At 43.9% G+C, this 27,967-nt stretch overlaps 1 protein-coding gene across 2 annotated transcripts; it reads right to left on the bottom strand.

Moving 5' to 3' along the window:
• Nucleotides 1–90: 90 nt before the first annotated feature.
• On the bottom strand, nt 91–27,722 carry ELOVL7 (ELOVL fatty acid elongase 7). 2 transcript variants are annotated; one of them, XM_026037771.1, is made up of 8 exons: nt 27,673–27,722; nt 9,864–9,958; nt 7,703–7,893; nt 5,879–5,959; nt 5,409–5,465; nt 4,107–4,212; nt 1,932–2,068; nt 91–816 (listed from the first exon to the last, which is right to left on the bottom strand). In XM_026037771.1, the coding sequence occupies exons 2-8, from the start codon at nt 9,925–9,927 to the stop codon at nt 613–615; spliced, it is 840 nt and encodes a 279-aa protein (XP_025893556.1). In that variant the 5' UTR covers nt 9,928–9,958; nt 27,673–27,722; the 3' UTR covers nt 91–612. The 2 variants fall into 2 exon arrangements, with proteins under 2 accessions (XP_025893556.1, XP_025893565.1); XM_026037780.1 differs by having other exon boundaries at nt 27,694–27,711.
• Nucleotides 27,723–27,967: the final 245 nt, after the last annotated feature.

The raw sequence follows: 27,967 nt of genomic DNA, 5'->3' as shown, positions 1-27,967 counted from the left end.
CAAATAAAAATCTATCATCTTAAAAGTAAGACTATATTTGACAAATTAAGATATATCCCATTCTTTAATATAATGTACTTGGTAAACACATACAGCGATGTCTATATGTATTAGCAATATTAATGATAATCTTTAGATTCCATAGACTGTATTTATTGAAGTTTCATTCTTTTAATAAAAAGCAGCTCTCATTCTCAGCAGTTTATAACAAGGTGAAGTATCTTTTTTCCTCAGTGTTCGAAGTACTATGTACTTGTCATACACATTTTAACTATCCCCAATGAGTATCTGCATTTCCATGCATCTCCTAGATAGAGATCATCTATCCAGTCATTTCTAACAGGACAGAGATGAACACGTAGTTGGGGAAAAGAAAAGCACAAGGTGTTTTTAATTTTTTTTTTTTTTAAATCTGAGATCCATGTTGTTTCCCCTTCCCCCGCCCCAAAATCCTGAAACCCAAATAACTTACGGTAAAAATACAAACTCTGTTTTGGAAAAAAAAACATACAAAATATACACAGTGTAGTGTGTGCACCTAAATACCTTGATTGTCAAGTAGTACAAGTTTCCATTTTGAGATATACACATTTTTGTAGACAAGAGTTTGTTTTACTGATCTTTCCTGATCCCATTTTTCGTCATCTTTGGTAGTCTTTGCCCCTTTGTGTACGCATGGTACCAGAAGTGCAGAAACAATACTAAAAACATAGAGCCATACAGCCAAATAATAAACATGAAAATTGGATACTGGTACTGACAATCTTCCATAACGTAGATTTGTCCTATGTGGCCCGTTACCATAATAAACTGGACCTGGAGAAGAAAGATAAGGGAAAATAATATTTTTAAAATAAACTTAGTAAACAAATTACCTTACATACATAAAGCCAACAAGGTTGGGGAGACTTCGTCTGTTATGGAGGTGGACCTATAGAGCCACCTCCTTTAGATCCAAAGATGTTACTGCCCCCCCAAAAAAAAACTTTTAACAGAGAAAAAGAAAGGGAAGCTCTGGGGTAAACTGAAAGGAAGTCTGCACTTTCCAGATCAGAGAAAAGGAAACGAATAAACAAACAAAAAATGCAGACGTGCAGACCTGTGTAACGAGGGATGAGTGGGAAACTCCTTTAGAAAAAATTGCCAGCAAGAGTGGTGAACATGAGTCTCCTCTCAGCCCTACCTTGCACACTGTCACATTATTTTATGAAGTTTTTCAAGAAAAATGTTCCATGTAAAAGGAGAGTTTTTAATCCACAGGTTGTACCACCAGGACAAAAAGATTTTAAATGGGTTATAATTGTTCAGGCTAAATAGTCCTTAGTTACGTGAACTCGTCTATTAACACTAGACCTCAGCAGAAGTTTGGTCTGATCTTATTGATCTTATTGATCAGACCAAACTAGTATTTTGGTCAGAAACAGAGTTTTGAAAATTCAGCTATAAAAAAAGCAAGTATAAAAAGAATCCTGAGCGGTCACCATTTCCAAGTGAGTCTATTTCCAAGCTGCAAATAGAAGAGTTAATGTAATTATTGCAAAAGCTTTCAGGTTCTGAATTAGAGAGGAAATTTCTTAAAAATCAAACAGTTTCTGTGAAAGAATGGACAAGAAATTCTTAATATTCAAGGTGGCTTTTTTATATATATTTCTATTTGCATATGTATTCTGTATACTAATAGATTATATTATTATTGGTAAAAACTTATATTCTAGTCATGTTTACAGGCAGGGAGTTCTGTAAATTTATTCATCAAGTCCTGCCTAACTGAAAACCTCAAGTGTAAATATCAGGGCAAAGGCTGAAATCAGCAGAGCTGAGTGGATTTTGCATAAAACTAAATAAAACAAAGTAAAAATCACTGCATAAAGTCTGCGTTAGTCACAATGAGCTCTCTAAGAGATGTTCAGGTCAAGCAGAAAAATACTCACAAGCTGTATAGTGGTCATGTATTTTTTCCACCACAAATATTTATGATAGGCTGGTCCCAAGGAACAGATGCCGTAGTAAGTGTACATGATGACGTGCACAATACAGTTCAATAAAGCATGAAACGTTCCTAAACCACCTGTAGAAGAACAAAATTTGGCAGCATTATTGCATTACATACTTAAAAAGTCACCTTGAGGGCCTGACAGGTTGTTTTGAAGTTGGACACACACACACAAATACCCCACTGCAGACTTTGATGAGTCCTTAGACCTGTTTGACCTGCACTGTGCTGACAGCAACTCTGGAGAGTCCTGGCAGTTTCCCTTCCCTTCTCAATAAAGGCTTATCCAGTCACTTCCCAAGCAGCATTAAAGTCTATTTCATTATACATATGATATATGGAGGAAGATTTATGCCTTATAAAAAATAAGCACAAAAATCTTGACTTCCAAGGGAAAAAAAAAAGGCGTGAAAGCCAAATACTAAATGAGAAATTTTGTAATCAAAAGCCAATTTTCCAATAAGAATCATGCAAATTAAAAATAAAATTTTATGATTTTTTGTAGCTCATACCAGCCTTCCAGCTCTGAAAATCGTAACCACTTAAGCTGAAATGTAGCTATGTATATTTCTCAAAATAACTTCAAGTGTCCCTACAATCCAAATTACAGACTTCCTGGCCTGTATAGTGGATATTTTTTTAAAAAAAAAAGAAGAGATTTAAAGAGACAGTTAAACGCACGAATCCCACTGGAAATTCCCATTTAATATCAGGTTAGAGAGAATCAGCCTCTCCTTTCACAAACCCATTGTTTTTTTTTTAAGAACAGGTTCCAAAGCTTCATCAATAGAGACTGTAACACTGATGGAAGGAGAAACGGTGATGGAACTGAATACAAGATAAACATGAACAGGACTGAAATTCTTGGAAATAATTTTAAGTTATCAAACAAAACAGTATGCAGGAAGATTAGTGTAAATCTAAAAAAGGTAAAAGTAATCTAAAAGTAATCTAAAATAAAAAAAAGTGATAAGCAATCAAATGTTAGAAAGAAACACAGCTCTTTATGAATATGAGGGAATATCACTATCAGAGGACAAAACAGATCTTGCAGACTTTTCAGAAAGTGTTTGGCAAATTATCACGTGGGAAATTTGAATCTGAAGCTAAATCAGAAGCCTGCAGCTGATGTACTGATCTGAGGCCCAGATAAAAGCCAGAAAGTTCATCGTCTGTAATGGAAACTTTGCAAGGGGGGAGAGGAGGGGCTGTTGGTGGTTGGGAATTCTTAGTAAATCTAAACTACTGAACTCCACACTGAGAGAACTATTTACGATTTCATCATTAAAGTACCAGTCACACAGGAAGATTTGAGAAAGATCTGGTCAAGACAGCAGGCTTTCAGTAACAAACCTGAACAACTACAGCAAAGGTATATCCCGTTGCACACTGCACCCTGACACCTTTTCTTCTTTTCTTTTTTAATTCACAAAAACAAGCACTAGCAGATGAGGTGCAATATGCAACAGTCATTGCTTACTTATCAATTTGTTGCTCTTTTCTTAGGAAAAAGATCATGCCAGAGAACATGATTAAAGAAATATGTACAAAAATACATTCCTTGGTGAAAAATCCTTCTACTGATACTGCATGCTAAAAACAAAATCCAGAGTAAAACCTACAAAACAAACCACCCACGCACTACAAATATACTACTAAATGACTGTGCATTTCTCGACTCTCTTCTCCCCAGGATATTTTTATGGGATGCTATATTTATTAGCGTTCCACACTAATACTGGAACATAGAAAAATGCATTCCAGGCAAATAAAATGCAAGGAGCAGTCCTAATTTTGCTCTTTATAAAGACTGCAGAGTAGAGAGCAGAAAATATCTTAATAGGTTTGTGAGGGACAGAGTATTCTAAATAAGCTTCAATTATGTGAGCCAAGGCCAGTAAAAACAGCTGAAATAAAGCCTGAGTAGCTTCTAAAGCAGGCAAAACAAAGGATGCTAAGCACAATGAGAACAAACTTCTCCCATCCAATTCAATGCTTAAGTTTCAGGGGAAAGATGTCTCTAATGAAGTTTCAGAGTATATTTTTTGACATTTTTATCTTTTTAACTTTTGCTACCAGAAGACATATACAGCTTAACCTGCCATGCCACTACCTGCAGCAAATTTGACTCCAAACCACCAGGTCCATGGCATGATGGAATGATGAAAGACATGCAGGAATGTGACTTGGCTGTTCTTCTTACGCAGAATAAAAAATACCTGAAACATATTTTAGTAAACAATATGTTACAGAAACCACACAAGCCAAACAGAATAAACTGTATGCTCACTACTATGAGTCTGGTATGCCAGGGAAAATGAATAGAAATGGTTGTTGAATACAGCCAAGAAGTTGCCTTAACACTAAAATCAAAACCTGCTGAGAAACAGGCACCTGATTAGGAGGATTCAAAATAACTATTTTGAATAGTTGAATAGGGACTATTTATAAAGGCACACTCTAACCACTGGGTAGCAAAGCTAAACAGAGAGCTAAATTGGTCAGGCTTTTCCAGTTTCAGCATTCCCGATCCTTCCATCGGCATTCCATCAGCCCAGTCAGGATAATGTTCAGGCGCTGAATCATGAGGTTTCCTAGATGAAAGTCAGATGAAAGGCTCTCCCTGCGGAGCGCAGGACACCCCAGCTGCTCATTAGGCAGCTCCTGAGTCACGGCTCTTGTGCCAGACACGGGAAGGCAGCCCGGAACCCTGGGCAGCTCGATGGCATCCCGCAGCCGCTGCGAGAAACGTTAAACCAGCCCTGCTAGGAAGGGCCCACCTCAAAGAGCAGGCGGCAGAGAGCTGGCCAGGGCAAGGGAGGCTGCGCTCCGCTTTAATGTAGGGCTGCGCACACTCTCCTTGAGACAGCCTGGAGCGCAGGACTAGTATCGGCCACATCTGTGATTGTGGCCAGCAAGCAAGGCGTGCGTGTGAATTTGAAGCGAGTAGGTACGGCAGCTTATGCTGTATTCAGAGTTGTTGGTGCAAACATCCAAAAGGTGGAAGATAAAATCTGAAGATGATATGGAGGAGAAAAAAAAAGAAATCCACATAGCCAATGTCAAATTTAATCTGCAGTAGTCAGTGCTGAGACAAGTATCTCACAGTTTAAGCTTAACACAATGGCTTGGTGCATTCAGCTGCTGAACAAACAACTTTCTCTTTTTCTTGATGGGCTTCCTCTTTCATAAAGCTCCCTTTAGCAAATCAACATTTTCCCTGATAATCAAGAATCAACAGGGTAGCTGGACAATAAGATGAAGAGAGTTAACAAGGGTAAACACCTTGTTGGGATTCCAATAACAGAAGGTCTGAAGACTAATAAATAATTCCTTCCCCTCATGCCCCAAACCAGCATTGGTTCTTTGTCAGTGAAGAGGAAACTGCACTACTTACAAGTTTACAAATACTTACAGTGTCTAATAATTCAATGAACTTGGAGAAATAGTAAAGCCAACAAACTCGTAGCATCTGCAAGAATGAACAGAAAGAGAAAAATAAAAATCAAAACACAGAATCGACAAGAAAAATTAAATAACTATATAATGGGAAAGCATACAGACAAGTGGTGTCACCTGTGGTGACACAAAGTTGACAGAACAAGACTTAATCACATAGCTGGCTTTTTTACTTGTTTTAAACAGTAACCCCCCCACTTAATCCTTATGAAATTGTAAAACCCAGGTGAACATGCCAACAAATTCATTGCCTGTTTATTTTTCCTGAGCGACCAAGCCTTTCAGTTAACTCTCATGCCCTATGTTTTGCCAAGGGCATTCCCACTGAGCGCATTCCGCTCCGCGGCGGCGCGCTCGGATAGAGGAGCCCCGCAAGCCAAGTCAGGGCAGCATGACGACTCCTCGGCCTTATGTTTGCCCACTTACTCTGAGAGCTGTAGGTGACCTCGAGTAGTCAACTATATCACACCGGAATGAATACCCCGTGGCCCAGCCTGACATGAGAAACTGTGGCAAAGGAAAAAAAAAAGAATGGGCAAAGGTTTACTTCGGGACTTATATAAGATTCATTCATTTCAGTTGACTTTTGCAATCATTAAGCATGAGAAAAACACAACATTAAAACTTGTTTATTCAGCAACCTTGTCAGTCATCCACCTCTGTGTGTGCTGGGCCCTGTAAAATCCTTTGCTGTTGCAAAGGAACAAATTTAAAATTCAAGGACCACACCTGTGGATGAAACCAGTCTCTACATCTTACTGTGTCACCATTGGTAGTTGACAAACTTAAATAGGATAAACTCTGAATAGATACCAGGTACACATCTTGCAACTAAATCAGGTCAAAAAGCAATAGATGTTTGTTGTTAAACAACCATTTGCTTAAATTGAACAAATTTTGGAACATTATCAAGATGGCACCTTACAAAAGCACCTACAAAATAGCTTGGATCCAGACAAGGGAGAATCGGCTCTTGCTGAGACACAGTTAGTGGCTGAGGTTGGCTCTAGTTTACTATCTCTGCAGTCTTTCATGAGATTGTAAAATAAGAGCCTTGACAGCAGATCATTCAAATACTATATTAGTATTAGATTTATACCTATTATATTTATTAGATTATTATTATTTATTAGATTTATACCATTTAAATCTTGTTTTCATTTACAAGGGTTTAAAACCAAGGGCAAACACAACACCTAACCACAAAGGGAAGTCTGGAGATGTTTCAGCACCAGGAGCCAAGCAACCCACTGCTCTCCTCTTGCCCAACACCGGCGCTGGACACGGCAGCCCTGGCACTAATCAGGGGCTGTTGCATGTGCTGGGGAGCAGGGCGGCCGATCTGCTCTAACGCCGAGTGGCACTTGGGCAAGTTGAGGGGACAGAAAGGGTGCCAGTCTGGCAGGTTCATCTGCCAACGTTTCATGACCAGCTTGCCAAACCTGCAATAGCTGCATCGCGTTTAACCCCAAGAGGGGAGGTACTAGAACAGCGGTGTGTTACCAGGCAAGTGCATAGAGCTATCAAACACACAGAATAAAAGGTAAAAAATAGCTTCTTCCATAAGGAAATGTAGGTACTAGCTGTTTTAAACTTTGGAAGATGCTTCTAAATTACAGCTACTACATAGCGTGCGCTACTCAAGCTTGAAGACGTTTAGGTCATTCACTACAAAACCCTGAGTAACCCATCTCACTTGAAAGTCCAATATTTCCTTGCAATATCAATTGCAGTAAAATCTCAGGACTCCTTTTGAGATGAAGAGTACTTACTATTTCTAACAATCAAGGCTAAAGACTTCTTTTTTAGGCTAAAAATCCCCAAATTAGATATTTTTGACTTTTGCTATTTAGAATCTAGATTTAACTGAAGATTATTCTGCAGTTGAACACAGTCTATACAGTGTTTGAAATATCATTGTTGGCTGTCATGTAGTGGAATAGAAACAATTACAACTGAGACATGTAATCTATTTTGCCTCCTCCAGTCCAGGGAAAGTAAATAAGTTATGAGGAATTTTTAAAATGACTTGTAATGGCATAAAAAATATTTTAGAATCTTCCTTTTAGGTATGAAAAAAGGGGAGTACCAACTCAATTAGTTTAAGTATACTCCTTAGAGGAACGTAAGTAGAAGAAAATAATACTTATTTTGAGAATTGCAGAGAAGGAATTTTATCATTAAATATAACATAGTATACAATATATATATTGTATATATATATATATTTCAAATAAATGCTGTACTTACTTCATAAGTCATATATATTGAGAGGGTTACCACACTAAAGTTGTAGAATGCCATTATCTGCCTGAGTTCAAAAGGTTTTCTATTTTCCATGAGCTTAGGTCCCAGAGAAGTGACAAAATAAATGTAGGCTCCAACAATAATGGTGGTTGGGAAAGGTGAGGACATGAGCGGCCAGCCTTCCACTCTCGGGTCTGGGGAGGGGGAAAGAGAGGAAGAAAAAATAAATAACAAAAACTGCCACCAACAATAGCAAATCTTTCCAGTATTTATCAAGTCCTAAAAACTGTTGATTTTTTATTCAGAAAGTTTCTGAATTCACAGCTCAGGCTGCCAAACGCCTCCAGTGCAAATCCCCATGGATGGGCACACAGGGCTCAGCACCTGCGGATTCCAGCCTCCCGCATCGACCCGTCGCGCCTGCAACCCAGAGGGAAGGCGGCAATCCCGAATCCAGCAGCAGCAGCTCTGGCTTTCGGGCTAATGCTCTGCCTGAAGAAAACTCCACGTTTTCACGTGTTAACACAGCTGGGGAGGCAGCAGAGGAATATGAGAGGCAAGGAGAGCACTGAGGCTGGATCTCCAAGGGAGACTTCACTCTTCTCAGGGGCACAAACCTCATTTACCAAGATCAGGTCACAGAAGAGCAGGCAGCCCCACTCTCCAAAGTCCTTGAGCCTCCTGAGCAGGATGGGGTTAGACAAAGTCATTAGAGGGATTTGAAGTTAGAAGATGTTATGTCCCATCTTTTGGTATTAGTAACTTAGTACTTGAGACCTGTGCCTATTAAATCCAGACATGCCAGCTCCAGACATGCCTGTCCAATTGCACCATAAAATGGCCCGATTCATATTGCAAGCTTCCAAATGACAAAATTGCTGCAAGTTCCTCTCCAGTTATCCCATACAGATGAACTTCCCAACAGTCCTTCTTCTGTGCACGTGCCTCCACAGCTGACTGACCACAACACACGCTCCAGCTTCTATCACTTTCTTTGTGGTCCATCACAGAGGCCTTGCTCACTAAAGGTCTGGCTGTTTCTCCATAACAAGGAGAAAGTTGAATAATTCTTTTTTTTTTTTTTTCTGGTTTAAATAATCAGATTTTTGCAAGTTTCATTTCTGAATGACCCCAAATTCACTATCGTGACAGTAAACTACTGCTTTCCTGCATCATGGCTTTGCCTCACAGGTGGAATTGCACCACTTCACATTTTTGTTAAACATTTTAATTTATGACAGAAATGCCCCAGATTAGTGATCTTCAGCCCATGCCACTCGAGCAGCATATTATCCCTGACATCCTCTCACGTTGTTTCCAGACACTGGAAGCTTAGTAAAGAAAAGGAGGAGAGTAAAATACAAGGCTGCTTACAGCCTGTAAGGTGCACAGTCCTGCTTCCCACAGACCAACAAGGACATTAGATTAAAAAATGACTTTAGATAAAAGTGCCAACAGGCATTACATAAACAAAAATGCAATCTGTGCACGTGGTGCTGCAAGAGAATCACCAGCTCTTCACAAGCCCAAGCTTGAGATCCTGGCTGTTATTTCTTTGATAAACACGAAGAACTACAGAACAGCAATGTTAAACCAAAGCATTTTTAATACCCTCCTACCAGCTGCAACAAGAAAATTATGTTCCCTTTCTAAACCGGAGTATGACACAGCGAATTACTCCTAGGAATCCTTTCAGACAGCATCATAACTCATCAGGTTTTGTACTTCCTTTCACCTGCTATGCAATCATTAACAAAGCAAAATACAGTAACACTGTCCACCTAACTCTATTAATTGATAATTGTTGTTTGCAGCAACAACAATAAAGCTTTATATCCAGTAGCGCTGAAAAACATAAAGTACTATTTTCTGGCAAGCCAGAAAACCCTTATAGAAAAATGACTATCTATACTTCTAGTCTGGAGTTTAAATCCATAAGAATATAGGGTTTGTTTTTTTCCTCTTTTTAATCCCAGAACCTGTTCCATTTTTCGTAGCTAAACAAGTCAATAGGCAGCTTGACAAATCTTAAGAAACGTTTACAGGAAGACAAAGCTACTTAAAGTTGTTGATAAACATTGTATTTAGAACGTACAAAATACCATTCAAAATCATTAATACATGAATACATCAAGTGAATACATTTTAGACTGAAACGACTCACCGGCATCTTTAATCCATTCATCATAAAGTAGTACAGCCTTTGATGTCAGATTGCTTAGGGCCATTTTCACTTGACTTCAGATTTTATGATGCTGCCTGCAGGAAAACAGAAGAGAAATATGGATTTCTGAATTGATGAAAGATAAATTGGGGATGGAGATGTTTGGGGGAAAGGTTTTCAGGAAGCAGGAAAAAACATGGAGAAGTGTCCTGCATGAGAAAGACAGACTGGGGAGTGCTAGCTGACCACTGAGCACTGTGCCTGGTGCTAATTTATAGCCGAGTTACTGGGAGCAACTGTGTGATTTTGTAATCTCTCCATGCCAAGCAACGTCCTTCCATGCCGTAAAGCGTTATCTCAGGAAACCATGCTGTGGTTAACCGTTAAAGTTAAGAGGAAAACATTAATAAAGGGCAGCTGATCACATTCATTTTTATAACCATCTCATTTAAAGTTCAGCGTTGCGGTCTTTACTCTTACTACTGAGAACTCCAATTTTGTAACTAAGAAATGGTTGTAAGGGACAAGGGAGGGAAGAAAGATGTCAGTGTGTCTACCTACTCCCTTTGAATGCAATAATTAGTCATGCTATAATCAGTATGCAAATTACACTCTGATGAATCAACTGTTTCCACACTGGCACCGTGATGTGTCGCACCACCACCGGCAATATCAGTAACTCGCAAAAATTACACAGCACAGCTAGTTTGCAAGCAACGCCACCCGCATATGCAAAGCAGGGCTCTTGTGCACGCTGACTTTTGCTGCGAAACCAAATACTCATTAACCCTCAGAAAATACTTTATTTATATATGCATATATCAAACATCCATATATCCACACATGTACTTTTTCGCCCAAATGGTACCTCTCCTATTCCCATCTCAGCGTCTCACCCGGCCCATGTGATTTCGGTGACTGCACCAGCTGGGTGCAGGACTTGCCCCGGCCACCCCAGCCTCTTCCAGCCTCCTCCAGCCTCCCCATGGCGATGCCGGCTCCTGCTCTCGCCGGCAGCATCTCGTTCACCCTCACGTTATCAATCCTGCACAATAATCTCACTCGAATCTCCCTTCCAAATTTACCTCCTGCTCCCTCCCTTTGCACAAGGGATTTGGGCTCTTCCAAGTACCGCGCCCAGCCCTCCTGACTCAAGGCGCATGCTGGTGAGCCTGCTCTCGTTACAGTCCCTCTCATCTCCCTCTCCCTAGCTCCCATTTGGATACCACTTGTTTTCCTAGTTAGGCTTCCAGGTTATGTGTCTGTACGTCTGAAGCCACCATCCATTTCTCATTCAGAAACTGTTCCCTCTGCAAATCTTTAAGTTCACATCTTCCAGAAATATCACGCCCCAGCATCAGCATTTCCCAAGTCAATGTCTCTGCCCTTGTGCTGACCGTCTTCAGGCACATACTCTGTACCACCTTGCACCACATGAATTTAGAGAGCTGCTCGACATACTTTGAGTACAAAAGGAGGTGATGAGTTCCACATTTCATCATGGTCACTATCTTTAAGATATAGCCTAATTCTTACACTTTACAGTCTGAAAACTATTTTTGTGGATGCCAGAAAATCAGATATTGATGCAACAAGTCTTTCATCCTTCACAAAACAATTGAAAATTAAGATATTTTTCTTCTTTTATGTATTAAGTTCTTTTTCTTATCTTCTTTCTTACAATAAAAATACTTTTTTATTGAAAAGGTAATATATTGAGCTACCAAATATTTTTCATAAATGCAAAGTTACTTTCCACTCCTCAAAGGAAAATAAAAGATACAGCAACTAAAAGACAGAGGACATGTCCCACAGTCTGCTGACTGCAATGCTCCCTTCACAGAAATGATCCTCTGCTAGTACATTGACCTGAACTTCAAAGCCAAGTCAGTGTTTCCACCACATACCCTTGGATATGGGCGACTGCTGAGTCAGCTCTGAACATTCAATGAAGGTCAAAAGCTTCATTGAAAACCATCAAGGTATTTCTGATTTTAATGCCTAAGTGCACAGAAGTCAACTTCTACTTACATAAATTAATATGTTTACTCCAAACTACCAACCATATCATTCTAACACAGTAAGCAGAGCTCAGACATGTGGACTTCGTTGTGTTTCGATTGGATCCAATAAGTGGATCAAAGACTCCTTTTTATTTTTTATTCAAGTACAAGTACACTTTTATTTAAAAAACAAAAGCAAAAAAAGTCCAATCTATGTAACTTATACCAGCACAGCACATCAGGAACTAGGAACTAGACTTCTTCAGAGATTTCAGCTACATCTATTATCACTTTTTTATTCAGTGGTGCCTCATTCACCCCTTTCACATTGAGCAGGTCCAAAGGCACTTGCTGTAATCACTAAACCGTTTTCGGCATATTTCTGAGCTCTAGCTGTGCTCACAAGTCCACAGCAACTGCCTTTATTCCCAGATGTGATGTGCACGCATGCACAATCCACCCCAACCCAAGAGCACACATTTATCTCACTTTTATCACAGCCCCAAATAACTGTTCACTCTGACCAATTCAAACCTGCAACATGGGCTGCAAAGGGCACTAATGCCTTATAAAACTCTACAGCTACAGAAGTGTTGGCAGGGGACATCCTCTTCCTTTCTAAGGGAGATTTCAGTGATGCTCTCCATGAGAAATGTACTCTCCGGCCAGGGTACATTTCAAACACCCCATCATCTGGCTCCATAGGCCAAGCTGGGGAGGATATCATATGTAAAGTCTATGCAGTCAACACCTAGTAACTTCACTCTGATAACTACAGCAACCCAGCTACAAGGGACTGAGGGATGCACAGTAGGGGGAAGGGAAGAAGAATCTATGTTTTATAAATATTTTATTAAAGTAGATGGATGATATTATCCTTATAATCGAATATTCTTCCTATTTCAACCTCATGGTTCTCTGAAGAGACCAGGCATAGCAAACAGAAGACATACACAGTTTAGCAGTATGAAAAACTGCTACAAGGATATTCTACCAAAAGCTGCACACACCTTACGCACAGCATGGCTCAAACGTTACAATAAAATTATATTAACTGAATACAACCATGCCATATTTAATGAGCACTTTAATAAAACTATGGTTTAATGATTTTGCTGCCCACTCGCACTCTCCCTGCTCCCATCCTGACAAAGACTTTACTGCAATTTGTGCTGGCTAGCTCAACTTGCTGACTAAACCCTATGTTAAATTAATAAGTTGCTACTTCAAAATACGCTCTCCGAAATCCAGCAGATTCTGGTGCAGTTGCTGGCTCAAGACGTGGCTTATTGCAGGTCCAGGGGAGGAGCTGATCTGCCTTTCCCTGCTTAGTGGGGCGGCCTTCTCTCCTGTCACCACTGCAAGCTGACAGGTTTGTAATTATTTCCATCCTTCCTCCTACCTTGTCAGGGCGCCTTTAATTTTGTGTGATGAGACACACACGAACGCGTTGTCTCTGTTTAAGCAGCTCCTCTCACCACAGCGACCCAGAGGGAGCTGGGTCCCCGGAACCAGGCTGCTGGCCCCGGCGGGCTGCCGCTCCCAAGGGAAGCGCGGCTGATGGGAACAGCCCTTTGCCCCTTTTCCCTGGGAGAGGCGCATTCCCACCCCTCCCGACCCCGGCGCCCGTCAGGACTTGCAGCTCGCCTCCCTTTCTAGCATTTCACAAGAGGCGAGGGAGCAGGGGCGCGTGGCCGTCCAGGTTTAGATTTGCTCCTAAGCTGGCACGGCAGGCCCAGCTCGGGACGTTGGGAAACTCCTCCTGATGTGTTTGCAGCTTAGGCCTTGAGAGAGGGATGCGCCCGGCAGCACAGCCGCTCAGCTCAGCCCCGCACATGCACCGACAAACTCATCACTTGCAGATGCAAAGTAATTTAAGCAGAATAAACTAAAAATGACTATTTTAATAGCAGGTGTAAGGCTTGCAAGAAAGTGGCTGCCGTTCAAACATTTTTTTACAGTTAAAAGATTTTACACCAACTTTGGAATGCACCACTGCTACTTTACTTTCAGTGTGCTTTACAACTCTACTTGTTAAACTTAATTAGCTGCCTAGTTTTCCTTTGTAAGGGAAGTATTTCACTCCGTGGAGGATTGTTTGCATTATATTAGATTTTTAGGATTTTGTGTTTAGATAGAATAGAATAAATAGAATTACTAGCAACATGGGATCTATTTTGTGTCATCATGTTACACTTTGAGAGACTTAAAATTCTCATAAATATGAGGAAAAAAAATATGATCAAGGTCTCTTATTTTTCATTTAAAAGAATGAAAGAACCCCCCACACCCAAGACAAACCGCCAGCTTACGCTTCTGCAACAGCCAGACCATTTTTGAAAGACTTTTCAAAGGCTTTTTCACCATACAACCATGTTGCTAAGAAGCAAGCTACAGTACTGTGGCATAATACCACCCTCCATAATATCTGACATTTTGATTCTGTACAACTTATCCATATATCACCTCACAAGAATGCACACGAGGTACACAAATCCTGGGGGGAAGAAAAAGAGATGCCCTTTAATGTAAAAATATCAATGGCAGTACTACCGTGCATCTAGGTTCAAGCAAACTGAAGGCATCTTTAGGCAAGTGTGTCTTCACCGTTAGAAAAGCAGCAGGCTAAGTGAGCCACACGATGGGAAAGGCCACGGGGGAAGAGCAGGGCAACCCGCTGGCCTCCACTGGCCCCAGCAGCTGGGCTCGGATGCAGCTTCCCAGGAACAGCCCCGGCTCCCACCAGGACCTCTGCGGAAGGGCCCGGAGTAGCAACGAGATCATCTACCCCAGGAAATAATCTGCATTCTGCACAGCCAACCATGTGGAGAGGCCTCCTCGAGGCACGAAGCAAGGACAAGGCTGTCCCACGAGCCCCGATGGTGCTGTGCACAGGGGCCGCTCGTGGGCCCAGCAAGGGAATTACTGGTATGCCTCACACATTCTTTTGGAGGAGAACAATTAATTTCTCACATTCCTCCGCCTAACCCACATGAAAGATATTTGCCATTCTTTAGGCTACTCTATTCCCCCTACACAGAAAATATGAATATTAAAGTTTTGTTACAGAAGCATTAGCACCCATGGCCCGTAAGCAGAACAAGTGAAGAAATGCAGCCTAACAAAGCGAGCAAAATGCAAGCGCCTCGCCGAGGCTCTAGGGCGAGCTCTGCCATTCCAGAAGCAACCTCCAAAGCTCCATGGTCACTTCTGTTGGGAATCCACACTAGGGAGCAAAGCAAATAGCTAGCAAGATGGATAAACGCTTTATACAGATGTCTTCTGGAAAAGGCAGGAAAATGCTACAGTAAAGCACAACCTTCCACCGGGATAATTTCCACTTGTGGCAGATGCCAAAGGAAAAGGTTCAGGCACATACACAGGTCAAGGGCTTGAACTGGCAGTTCTGTAACAACGGGGGACCCTCCATCCCCCAGAACCCAGAAGCAGAGGGTGAAAACCTGTAGAAAACACCGACCCACTCAGCTCCGACTTCAAAATGGTAGTTTAGGAAACCAGAGTAACACTAACTTGCATATTCCGGCACAATTATGAAACTTTCATATTTCAGAATCACTTCATGTGTTATTGTAACTCTGCTCTCGGAGTTCACCTGACAGCTAAACCAGAATTTCACAGATTTTATCTCTAGCTTTACCTGGGAAATACTAGCTCTGCCCTTTCCTCTTTCCCAAGATTGTGTGGTTATACAATCACGCGTATTTTAACCACATTACTCCTTTAGACCACAAGGTAAACAAATACACACTGGTGATTACATTAGATTTATTACTCACCTATATTCTGCAACAAGGGCTTAAGTTTTGGTTTGGTGTCAACTATTGTTATGGATTTCCCCTACCGAGAGGTGTTTCCACCCACAACCTTCCTGATCCTTTAATATCTTCTCTCAACCACGCAACCCGTTTTCAGGTAGGCTACTTTCTGCTTAGCATTAGGTGGTCTTCTCTTTTTTCCTTAATATGGCTCATAAACACTGATCCTGTTAGATGACAGTTCTGCCTAAGTGGGGTTCAAAAAGCATGCAAGGCAGTTCTGTAATGGAAGTCTTCTAAGAAATTCCTAGGTGTTGAGGGATGTATTTGTTGGCTGGCACTTTGATTAAATGGCAGACTTCACCTTTGAAGGACAATCATTTTTAATAAACAGATCCTAATTCATTATAGCGCATCAACAATTTCTCCACATATATTTTGAATTGGAGAGGGAATAGCAAGTTTAGAATAAGCACAAGTTCTTTTAATTAAAAAGAAAAACAATCTAGAAACTGATTGAGAGCACGTAAGTGTAAAATTCAGCTTTGGCAGTAGGAGACAGACTGCTACCTGATATAATTATCTTTACTGAATTATGTACATAGTACCTCTTTATTTGGTGCTTTGCTTGATAAACTGCATCAAATCCATCTTTTACCCAAATGAATAAAGGACTCCGTAAGCAGAAGCACTAGTGAAAATACATTTCATTTCAATCACACTTCCCATTGGTTTTCTGCCAGCCTAATGGATTTTCCACTCTGATGCCACCGAAAATAAAGACCAATTCATGTTTCTTTCCACAGCTGCCTATAAGTTCAATTGTTAAAAGACCTGATACTGCAGACTTCACAGCAAGGCCGAGCAGGGGTACCGGGCACAGGGAAGCTGCTCGGTTTGGGAACGGGTTCAGGTCCTTGGCGTGCAGCAGAGGCGACGCTGCTGTGCCTGGTTCGTGGGCAGAGCGGCGGGTCCTTCTCCCCGTCTCCTTACACCAACCAGCCCGCTGGGGACGGCTGGAAGGGGAACCCCCCAAGCATGGAGTGCCCCAGCACAATGTGACAAACACGTCCCGTCCTCACGCAGCTGCAGGACGAGCTCATGGACCCAGCTGAAACCTGAATCTTCCAGGGCAAGGTGATGTTTTCCAGTCAGACCAGTAGGCGCAGCGCAAAGAGCTCGTGCCAGGGGACGGGTATGGAGATACCTGGGCTCTGCAGGAAGGAAGAAACAGCTCAGCCACAGACGAGCTCAAGCTGATGGTGAAACTGCATAGGAAGGAGGCTGGGATCAGCAAGTCCAGGCCTGCAGTCACGGACAGTCGTGGCAGAGAGAAGCGTGGGCACTGAGCTCACCAGGTCGTCGCTCTGCGAGGGCACTCACTGCGCGGGAGCCGAGGCCACAGAAACAACACCGTGCTGCAGCAAGGCAGAGAGGCGCTGGCATCACCAGTACGGTAAATTGCCCAACAGCACCGTGATGCAAGCGAATGTCCAACGTTCCCGAGAAAGGCACAGGCAGTGCCTGCGGGCACAGCCTGCATGGAAGCTTCCTTGCAAGACCAAACAGGATTATCAATTTCGCTCAAGTACCAGAGCGATAACATTGGGCAGGCTCCAGAAAAGACTCCTAATTTTACCAAGAAAACAAACCCTCTGGACATGAGCACATCGTCCCCAATGCTCTCTCCTTGCATTTCCACGTTTCAGGGAAAGACAAAAACAGAGGAGCCGGAAGAAATGCTGCTAGAATTTCAATTTGGTATCAGGGTTTCCCCACCTGGGCCAGACTCTTCAGTGCCCTCGCTGTGCGTCGTCCTACACACAGCTGCCGTGCCCGTGTCCCCGTGCCTGTGTCCCTGTGCCTGTGTCCCCGTGTTCCCATGTCCCCGTGCCGAGCGGAGCGCCGCGCAGCACCGGGCGGGCGGCAGCCACCGCAGGTGCCCCAGCTCCCGCCTCCTGCTCCCACTTCATTCCAGTTCTGCAACTCTGACTCCCAAAGGCACCTCCTCCTGCCTGCCCGGTGAGCCCTGTTGCTCCCATTGCACAACCACTTCCACTTAGAAGTCAAAATATATTTGATTTCACCTACAATGTCACTCTTTTTGATACTGCAACTTCCTTTTCATTTGATGATGGCACATCATTTAGCCCTATTAAAATCCTCAGTAAAGCATTCACTTGGTATTTGGGCCATATCTGGCTCCAAATCTCCTCCTCATTCAAAGCATTCAATAACACATCTTTTTTTTCATCATTGGTAATTATACAACCAGAAAACTTTCTGCTGTGTTTTCATAGTGCTGTCAGAGCTGATCAGCTAAGCTTCGGACCACTTAAACTAGGCTTTTGGGAAATGGGAACTAAACACCTGTACTGCAAACTCCTGCTTTCAAATGAACAAAAAGTGGTGCTAACACCCACACTCAGTGTACCCCATTCATTTTCTTTTTAACCCAATATCAATGGAAGAAGCACTTTACTACAATTCATTTTCTAACACCCTGCTTACAATGTGCACTCAACTCAGTTACTGTGGCTGTGGCTCCCACCATACAAAGTCGATGCCCCTTTATGGCACTTCATTGCACAGCCGGGGTCTTGCTGGGTAGCTGGTCATCTCTCTGGACATTAGTGAGTCATAGCTCTGATAACAAAATAATATGCTGTCCTCAGCTCTCCAGTATTTAATGCAGCAGTTACCAAAACCTGCACTGCTCCCACGTCCCTGTCGTGCTACCTGGGGCTGATTTCTCCCACCTACGTTGCTCACATCTCGTTCAGCCAACGCATCCCACAGCGTGGCTGTACCCTCAGCAAGACACCCCGGTCGCTCTGCATTAGGTGGGTTCCTCACAAGTACAGATTTTAGGCTAGGTTGAGACCTGCCGTCGAGCGCTGTCAGCGTGATGAACGGCATCCCGTAGGAGGCCCTTCCTGGAGAGGGCTGGAGGGCCACACATCCGCACGACACCGCGGCGAACGCCAGGAAGGGCGGCAGCGGCTGCCGAGCAGCGCGAGGTGACAGCGGGACACCGGGGTGACCGGGGCCGCCTCAGAGGAAACGGTGATCAGCGCGTCTGCAAGCTGCAGCACCAGAACAGCGCTTCTGCGGGAGAAAATGTGCTCACATGACCTTAAAAAAAAATTAAAAAAAAAACGTCTGTTTACAAGTTCAGCCTTGGCAAATCAGCTACTGTCGTGAACGTGCTTGTTGAAGCACTGCAGGAAGCTGCAACGTCCCAAGCCTTTCCAGTGGAGAGGTGACAAGTTGCAGCAGTGCAGTTAGAGGCCCCAGATCATTCAGCTGTGCACAATGAGATGTAAAGGTACGGGCTTTTCTGTTTAAAAGCAGCAGCCTGAAATATTTCTTCACCATGATGAAAGGTCTAGTTAATCATTGCGAAACATTCACTAGTATTATTGTCAGGCAAACTGTGAAGTTGCACTCTGCTGGTTTGGAGCCTCGAGTCTTGAATAAGCCAGCCTGGCTCTCTGGAGCAGTAGGAACATCAATAGAGACCTAATTTCTCCTAACTCAGCCTGCAAGATGCAGTTTTTCTCCTGCATCCCAAAGAGAATCTCCACTTAGAAAAAGAAAGGGAAATAATTGGTTTACACTTAGCTGGAGTTACTAGAAACTGAAATGGTTTCAGAAATGGAGGTGAAATGGAAATGCCTTACAAAAAAAATAAAGTCAGATGTTTCCCAGCAAGTGCTTGCCATTTTCTGTACTCGGGGAAGGAACCACACAAGGTAGAAAACAGAGGGAGAGAGACGTGTGAATTTTACAGACAGCTGAAGGCAGCAAGTCTGCAGAATAACCTTGTCATCAAAAGAGACACTGTCAAGATTGCACGTGCTTATACTTTAAGCCTAGGGATGAATACAAGCAAATTAGTATCTTATAAACTCCTGTTCGATACGCTTGAAATCTGAAGAAGCTCTTCGGTTCCACCAAAGCTCCCTGTGCACAGCTGGTGGTTTCCACAGCACCCTCCTTCCCTTCCTTTTGGAGGTGTCTGAGCCCCTTACAGGGCAGTCCAGTTTCGCAGAGGTCAGGCACGTGTCAAGAACACAAGGGAAGCAGCACAACTTGGCTCTGACTTAGTATTGACAGCAGTCCCCAAAATGTTCTTCTCCATTTGCTCTCTGCCTTACAAATGCTTGTTTAGAGCCTACTCTTCTGCGTGGGACGAGCAGCTGCCCTGCAAAGGGTTACAGAGGTGCTGGGCTTCCAAAGAAGGAAACACAGGAGTATGGGGCTCATAAGCAGGAGAGAACAGGGCCACTTATAGCGGCCTGCAGACATTAGAGAAAGAAAGGAAAAATCCCACCAAGATGACTCAGAGCAGCAGAACAGGCAACCAGGAGGTCACCCAAGAGCAAAGCAGCGCAGTGAGACCGTCACCAGACGACAACCTAACCGCTAGAAACGACAAAACTTACAGGGGGGAAAAACTCCACATGAGCTAAACAAGTTACCTGACTTCAGTAGCAAAAGTATCATAAAGCTTTTTTGTTGTTTTTTTTAACTGGATCTTGCTATACAGCCTCAACTCCAAACAATTTCTGTTCCTTACTCAAGTTCTCAGCAGCCAACATGCAGTGGTTTGCCTTACACAAACAGAGTTACTATGGGTAAAATATATGTGGCTTGACTCAGCTGGGAAGGTTTACTTCTATTTCAAATCTCGTTACCTTGATCTTGGTTCTTTAGTAATATCAATTAAAAAAAAAAAATCTGTATTTTACCCTTTCAGGAAGCTCAGGAACAGTGTATAAAGCAGCATTTTCCAAGTTGCGAACCTCTAGACTTAGCTTAAGATATTGAATAATAACATAAGAACAAAATGAAATATGCTGCATTAATGCAGAGGCTCATTACAGGCAGGTTGTAAGGCACAATTCCACCTGGGAAAATTACTGAATATTTTCCATCTTCTATCAGCATCTTCCAGAGCCCCAATGGGAATGCAGTTTATATCATCGTTCCAAGCACTCAAAGTCTATCCAGGACCACAAGACACTGCCACAAATGAGAACAGATGGGTTCATCCCAGCTAGACAGCAGGCAGGGATGAACATGGTACATCTGGCTACGTCAGCCGCACTTATTTTTCCCTCTTTCTGATCCTGAAAGATTGCCAGATACAAATAGCTCAGAAAGTTCATCCCATCAACGGAGCACATTAGGCAGTAGATGGACCACATCAGAGTAACGCAGGAGACAACGAGACTTCCAGGGCAGGAGCTTGGCAAGAAGTGAAGTACTCAGCCCAAGACTAATGTTCCTGTAAAGCACCAGCGAACAAGCAGCAGACAAGTGTCTAATAGTCTACTCGATATACAACAGCAGCAAAGGAGGAGAGAGCTGGAACCCCTCCAGCACAGAAAAAGATTAAGCTTATATATAAACTATGCATTTCAATTATAAAAAAAAAAAGTCTGACATTGCATTTTTTAGGTAGAGGATTCAGAAAGAAAGGGCAATTTTCCTACCACTTAGAGGAGCAGAGTAAATCTGCGAGCAAAACCAAAGCCTTGGATGCAAGTGCAGTCCCCCACTCATCACGTGAAACCACCAGCTCACACGCTGGGATCTGAGCCTGCAGCAGCCCCGCAGCCCTCAGCACCCCGGCGGTTTCCATGCACACGTGGGGGTTTCTCTTCCATCGTTTATCCTCAGATTAAGGAATTCTTGTACCCACAGTCTCTTCTTCACACTGCTTGTAAAGCTGCAGGTGCACCTGCTTATTTTGTCCAAGCTGACTGCCTCCAAAAACACTGCTGCTTTTCTGCTGCCTAGGCCGGAGCACTGAGCCTCTTTGCGCTGCTGCTGTCTCAACAGCTGACTCAAAGTCATATAATTTCATATTTTGCCATCTGTAAAAACAGCTGCCTTCCTAGCACTGGGGTCTCTTCAGACTCAGTTAAGCATGTGCACTGCTCTGGCACCTTGGAGGAAGGCAGCTGATGGTGTGTGGAGGGCATTGAAAAGGATTCATGCAGAGCCTCTACAAGGCAAAAGCAAGAGGGTCAAACTGCTTAATTTCTATGGCTGCAGAAGCAGTTCCTTCAATAATTTTTGAGATGGGTCAAAAGGGGCACCCAAGCAGTCAAATTTTAAAGTGTAGTAGCAACCTCATCTCAATGGACTAGGAAGAGCCCCATTAAAAGCCATTGTTTTTAACTCATGTCCAGGAATTTCTTTCCGAAAATTTCTAACTACCTCTACTTGATCAATGGACCATTGCAACTTATAAGAAGCAGTTTGAGGATAATCTGCAGCTAAACTGGGAGGTTTCTCACCTTGTAGCATTTCAAACAGTCATTAAAAGACTTTTAAATGAAGGCAGAGATCTCCCTCACAGCTTATATCTTCTGCTCTCCCTCCTCCCCAGTCTTGTTCATGGTTAGAACATGAAGGGAGTGGATTACCCAAACACCAGACCCAAGCACTAGGTAATCAGCAAACTTCTTTTACCGTTTCATTACTTTTTCAGGTGAAGTGAAACTTGAGCAGACTCCTCTTTTACAACTTATTACAAAATAAAGGGTGATACAGAAGCAACTCTTGTGGGACAATAATACCTATTTGAGTGGTCTAAGGTAATACCTATAAAAACATTCACAGAATGGTTGAGGTTGGAAGGGACCTCTAGAGATCATCTAGTCCAGCCCCACTGCTCCAGCAGGAAAACCCAGAGCACAGGGTGGCATCCAGGTGGGTTTGGAAGATCTCCAGAGAAGGAGAATCCACAACCTCCCTGGGCAGCCTGTTCCAAGACTCTGTCACCCTCACAGGGAAGTTCTTCCCCATATGGAGATGGAACTGCCTGGAACCGTGCTCAAAAGAAGTTTTGTGGCTGGTTCAACTCTCAAGTTGACCATTTCTGCTTAGCTTACTATATAAAAACCTCTTGGCTTTTATACACAGCTCACAGCTCAGGAAAGAGATAAGGGCAGACAAGCCACTTCCAAAATGCATTACAATAATTTCATTAAGCCTGTCAGATCCATTCCGTACATCTATAGGTCTCAAAAGTGAAGCTTATTTTAGTACTGATGAGACATGACACAGAACTGACTGCGATTAGAGAATTTAATTTAATACATACATTTCCATCTAGAAATAAAAAAGGAATTATAATGTATGTCATAAATGTAAATACTGCAGGATATACTAAAGTATTCAGTTGAAATACTCTTAAGTTTAGGCACCTTGTTTTCATCTTTACAGGAGAAGACAACATTATCAGCTACTGAATAAATGATGGGCATTTCCACATTGCCTATCCATATCTAGTCATAAAACCACAGTACACAAGAATCAGGTGTATATATATATATATGAGGTGTATACATGCATATATCAGCTCAGTATCAAGTATCAAGATACTTAACTGAATGAGTCTATAAGTCTGACCTATAACCCTGATGCTCTTAATGCTTCTGCCAATACTTGTGATTAAGAAAATGCATTTTATCAAGTGAAACAAAGGAAAGCCTTAGCTATAAAGATCTTGCACAAAAATCAGATTTAAGAGCACTGTATTTCAAAACTTTATTAAACAGAGAGAGCTTTTCCATCAAAAAAGCAACACGGACTCAGGTTATTGTGGCTTTGCTTTAAGCTGTTTCAGGAAGGATCATACAATGCAAATCACTTCCAAACCAACAAAATCATCTTTGTGTTTCAGACTCCAGCATAAATTGTTCCCTTCTTTTGTTAGAAGACAAAGAATGAAAGAAGCAAAGCTATTTAGTGGGCTGGGTTTTGACTTAGAAAAAAAATCTCAGCCATACCCACAAACACAGCAGTTACAATCCTGGCTTTCTCTTGAATTCCAGTCCAGGAGATGCCTAGGAGAACTTCTAAACTCTTCACACTGTGCATACAATCTGTTTGCATGTGTTTTGCAGTGCATCAGTGGAATTAGGTTCATATTCATTGCCCTTAAAAAAAAACAAAACAAGGCTTTGAAAAGAGGTTTCAAGCCCTGGGCCCAATCTACAAGGCACCATATCAATATAAAAGATAATCCAAATGGCAAAGAGTTCACAACGCTATTAAACACAGAGAAGCAACATATAGGGCTTCATAAAGCTGCTACAAGGGACGACTCTCAAATACTGACTGCTCAAGGAAACCAAGTCTGATGGTTCACAGGCTGTTTATAATTTTAGGAGCACTTTTAATACCACCAATGTCATCTTAATCCACCCCTATACCCATTCCTCACATCTACTCCCACATCACCCTTTGCTTGTGCTGGAACAACTGCTTTAGTGGCTGCAAAATAAAACAGAATGGGAAACAGACCAAGGGAAATGACCCCACACAAAACAGGGTATTTCTAACCCAGGCCAGGTCCTTAAAGCAGCCAAGCTCTGGCCCCCACCAAGGGTTATACCAGCATAACAGAAAGTGGCACAAGGACATAAGCACTTAAGATAAAAGAAATGCTCGAGAAGCTGCAACGTAATTAGTCTAAGTTGCTATCATTAGCTGGGTGGAGATAAGAGCGTTCATTGCTTTTACTTTGATGAGTAATACAGCTGACACACAGTTAAGATTAGGTCAGACAGACAAGTTAAATATTAAAAAAATAATGAAATAAAAAGCTATACACACATCCACGAGCACATGGAAAGTATTTTACTACATCAATTGTGGGTTTAGTATATATATATATGTATTAAAAAAATAAAAGCCTCACATTTCCTGGTCAAAGTTCAACATTAAGCACTGAAACCAAAGACAGGTGATAAGGCAAAGAGATAACTGAGTTGCTGTTGTGTTTCTCATTAGGGTTGAAGCTTTCAGATTTAATATCAGTTTAGGTAATTTCTATTACTTCGCGAATTTCATCTAAATATCAGAAAAATAGAAAAAGTGCTACATGACTATTCAAGTCTTGAAGTCCATCATCAGGTGCTCAGTTTACAAGAAGGAAGAGTGTTTCGCTCTTTGACCTGCTTTGCTTTTATTGTCTTGCCCTATAAGGGAACTGCAGTTAACATGAACAATCAGGCATAACAATTACTGTTGTTAATGGCATGCCTTTTTTTTTTCTCCTAATAATACAGCATTTCCAAGCAATAAAAGGTCTCTCTCCACCACTGACACTGCACTGGCCTTATGTGGATGCGGGGCTGAGCCCAAGGTTCCCCCTTTCCTGAGGGGAGGCCCCAGGTCCTCGGGTTTCACTTGCCTCTTCTGTCCCCAGTCCAAGCAGATCCGCTCTCCAGAGCAATGGAGAGCACTAGACTGCCTAGCTTTTAATGTAATCTCTTTTCTAAATGAGCAGAAAGCTCTTAAAATTAAGTGTAGAACAACTGTGAAGCTTGCATGATATGCTTTAAATCTTTCTTTATGGCAATAATCATTCTTGACCATCCCTGCTCGAGTTTCCCTGGGCTCTGCTTCCGCTATTTCAGTTTCAGGGCAGCTCCCAAGCTCAGAGCAGCCTCCTACCAAACACTCAGGAAGCTGCTGTTGGAAGCATCCGTGAATTGCAATTTAAAAAAAAAAAAAAAAAAAAAAAAAAAAAAAAAAAAAAAAAAAAAGATGCTAATTGAACAGTTTAAGTGCTGGATGTTGTCAGACAACAAGGAATATTTAATAAAATGCCCCTGTACTGTTCTCCTGTGACTCAAGGTGAGAAGAGGAGTGAAAAGCAAATAGGAAGAGGAACAGAGGGACAGTATTTCCACTTTGGCTACACAGGATTAGGGAAGTAACATCAGACACTCACTGTCCTGAAGCCAATACTAAAGCCATAACGTGGTGTTTGCAAACAGCTACAGCACTGAAATCGGGCACCACCCCATGGGCTCATCCTCGTCTCCCTGGCACAGCTCACAGCAATTTGTATTTTACCACCAGGCCCTGCTGTGTGGAGCCAAAGCCAGCGAGGGTAGTTCAGTCCCATCCCGAGCAGCTAAACTACCCCATCTGGCCCCGGCACAGAGCGCTCCCAGCCTGGCGCCGAGAGACCCTGTGCGGCAGGGCCAGGAGGCTGCAAAACGCGCCCGGCTTCCCAAGCAGCCAGCAAGGATCCAGGAAAGGAAGGATCCCAGCTCCCTTTCGCTTCCTGTACCTGAATGCGGCAAAGGAGCCACTTCCCACATTTCCCCTGGCCACACACACGCCTCCCGCGCGGCCGCGGGGTTGTTTGTTCCTCTGCCTCAGTCAGCGTCTGCGACCGGCTCGGGAACCCGCACATCGGGAGCCGGGCACGGCCAGGCCCCTGCAGCGGAGGGGATAAGCTTTAAACCTTAACATAAAATGATACAGGAGTAAAAACAGATCCACGAGAAAGAGAAAAAAGAAAATCCTGCAATAAGCTAAGTTGGAAAGGCTTCTTAATAAAACAAGAGAAAAAAAAGTTATCCTGTTTATTGCAACAGCATGAAACAAAGCCAGGAAGAGAGTAGTGTTAAGAGCAACATGGACAGCAGCCAGCAGGGGCAAGCAGGTTATGTCAGGACACAGAAATACACCTGGTTAGTTCTTTCACTAGTACATAGTTAGCTGACAGACATGCCACAGTACTCAGCTAACTTCATAACTAATCAAGTCCTATTTGGCATGTTTTATTTGACTAATGCCATGGCATTGTTACCAACACATTCCATAAATATTGCTTCCTGTACTACAACCTGCCTCACCATAGTTGCTAATAAGTACTATTTAATAGAAAATTGATTGACACATTATAATGAAATACCATAAGGCTGTGATATTCCCCTGCCCTTGCAAGAGAGGAGCTGCCTCGGAGGACTCAGAGCAAATGTTTGTCTTGGTTTTCTTATCCTATGTTTCTGCACTTGCTTAGAATAAATATAGGTAAATAAAACTTTTCCCAGCCCAAAGAAAAGCGTTCTCAGGGTACATCCACGCTGCCAAATAGAGTGCAAATGAACCACGAGGAGAGCGGCACCCGAGCCAGCCCGCGCCAGCCCGCGCCCCGGAGGCCGCGCAGCCGGGCAGACCAGGCAGCGCCGACTTCCCAAGCCCTCGGCACCGGCTGCTCCTGCCAACCAGAAAAACTCGTTCCAACTACTCCCACACGGCAATCCGGCAATCCGGCGCTCACTCCCGGGAAGGACCAGCAAACAGCACAGTGAGGAAAGAGGGTACCACGCAGGGCTGTAAGGTGCTCCTGTGTTCCAACAGCTCTAGGCAGCTTGACTTCCTCTACGTGCCAGCAAAGAAGTCCCTAAGAGTGGGCTGGCACTTTGTCATACGTGTTTAAGAGGAACCCAGTGCTATTTTGGGGTCAGTAAGGCCTAGAATCCACCTGGAACATCCCAGCTCAGACACGGTGCTTGCAGAGGACGAGCCCATGAGCCCGGGTGCAGCCCGGCCAGCCGCGCGACCAGCACCCACTCTCGTCCCCTCGTCCCGCTGCCTCCACAACGTGCCCACTGCCACCGGGCGCCCCAGCGGTGACCGACCCGTCCCGTCCCATCCCACCGAGGAGAAGGGCAGAGCTGCCCCATGTGTGACACGCCAGGCAGCTCCAGAGCAGACATCGCCCCTCCAGCCTCACATTTTAATGCCACCGTAACCACAGGGCCACACCTCTCCCCGGCTGGCTCCAGTCGCAGCCCCTGCAGAGAGAGGCCTCCATTTCCCGGCAACTTTTCCATCTCCCGTGGGGAGGCACAGATGGGGCAGAGGAATCGCGTCCTGGAGCGGCCCCTCCGCGCCCCGCGGAGACCTCGGGCACCGCTCGCTCGGGCGCTGCCGGCTGCGGGACGGGCTCCGCGCCCTGCGCTCGGGGGCGCAGCGCGGCCGGGCGGCGCCCGGGGCCTCGCGCCCCCGCCGCGGAGCCGGAGCCCGAACCCGAACGGGAGCCGAACGCGCGCGCCCGCCCCATCCCGCCCCGCTCCCGGCGCCAGGACTAGCGCGTCCCGGCCGGGACCCCGCGGCCACCCCCCGCGGAAGGAAGAAAGGAAGGAAGGAGAGAAGGAAGGAGGAGAAGGAGGCAGCAGGTAGCGGGGATCCCGGAGCACTCACGCGGCGGCGTCGCGGCCCCACCTGTCCCCGCAGCCGCCAGACAGCGAGTGCGCGGCGCCCTGGCCCGGCCCGGCCCGGCCCCGCCGCGCTCACCCAGCGCCCGGCCCCCGGCCCCGAGAAGGGCCCGTCTCGCAGGAGCGGCTGAGGCGGCTTTTCCTCTGCTGCACATGGACTGCCGGGAGCTGCAGGATCCCAGCGTGAGCCCTGCGTGCTCAGGAGTCCGAGAGCAGTGAGGTCCACTGGAGGCAAAGCTGTGAGGCTGAACAATTTGTTGTACTGAGCTACGAGAGTCAAG

Source organism: Nothoprocta perdicaria, unplaced genomic scaffold, assembly GCF_003342845.1.
Source record: "Nothoprocta perdicaria isolate Ctin4 unplaced genomic scaffold, notPer1 scaffold_1, whole genome shotgun sequence".
In the NCBI taxonomy this organism is placed as follows: Eukaryota; Metazoa; Chordata; class Aves; order Tinamiformes; family Tinamidae; genus Nothoprocta; species Nothoprocta perdicaria.
The sequence above is the reverse complement of the archived record's forward strand: the minus strand, read 5'-3'. Positions and strand labels throughout refer to the sequence as shown.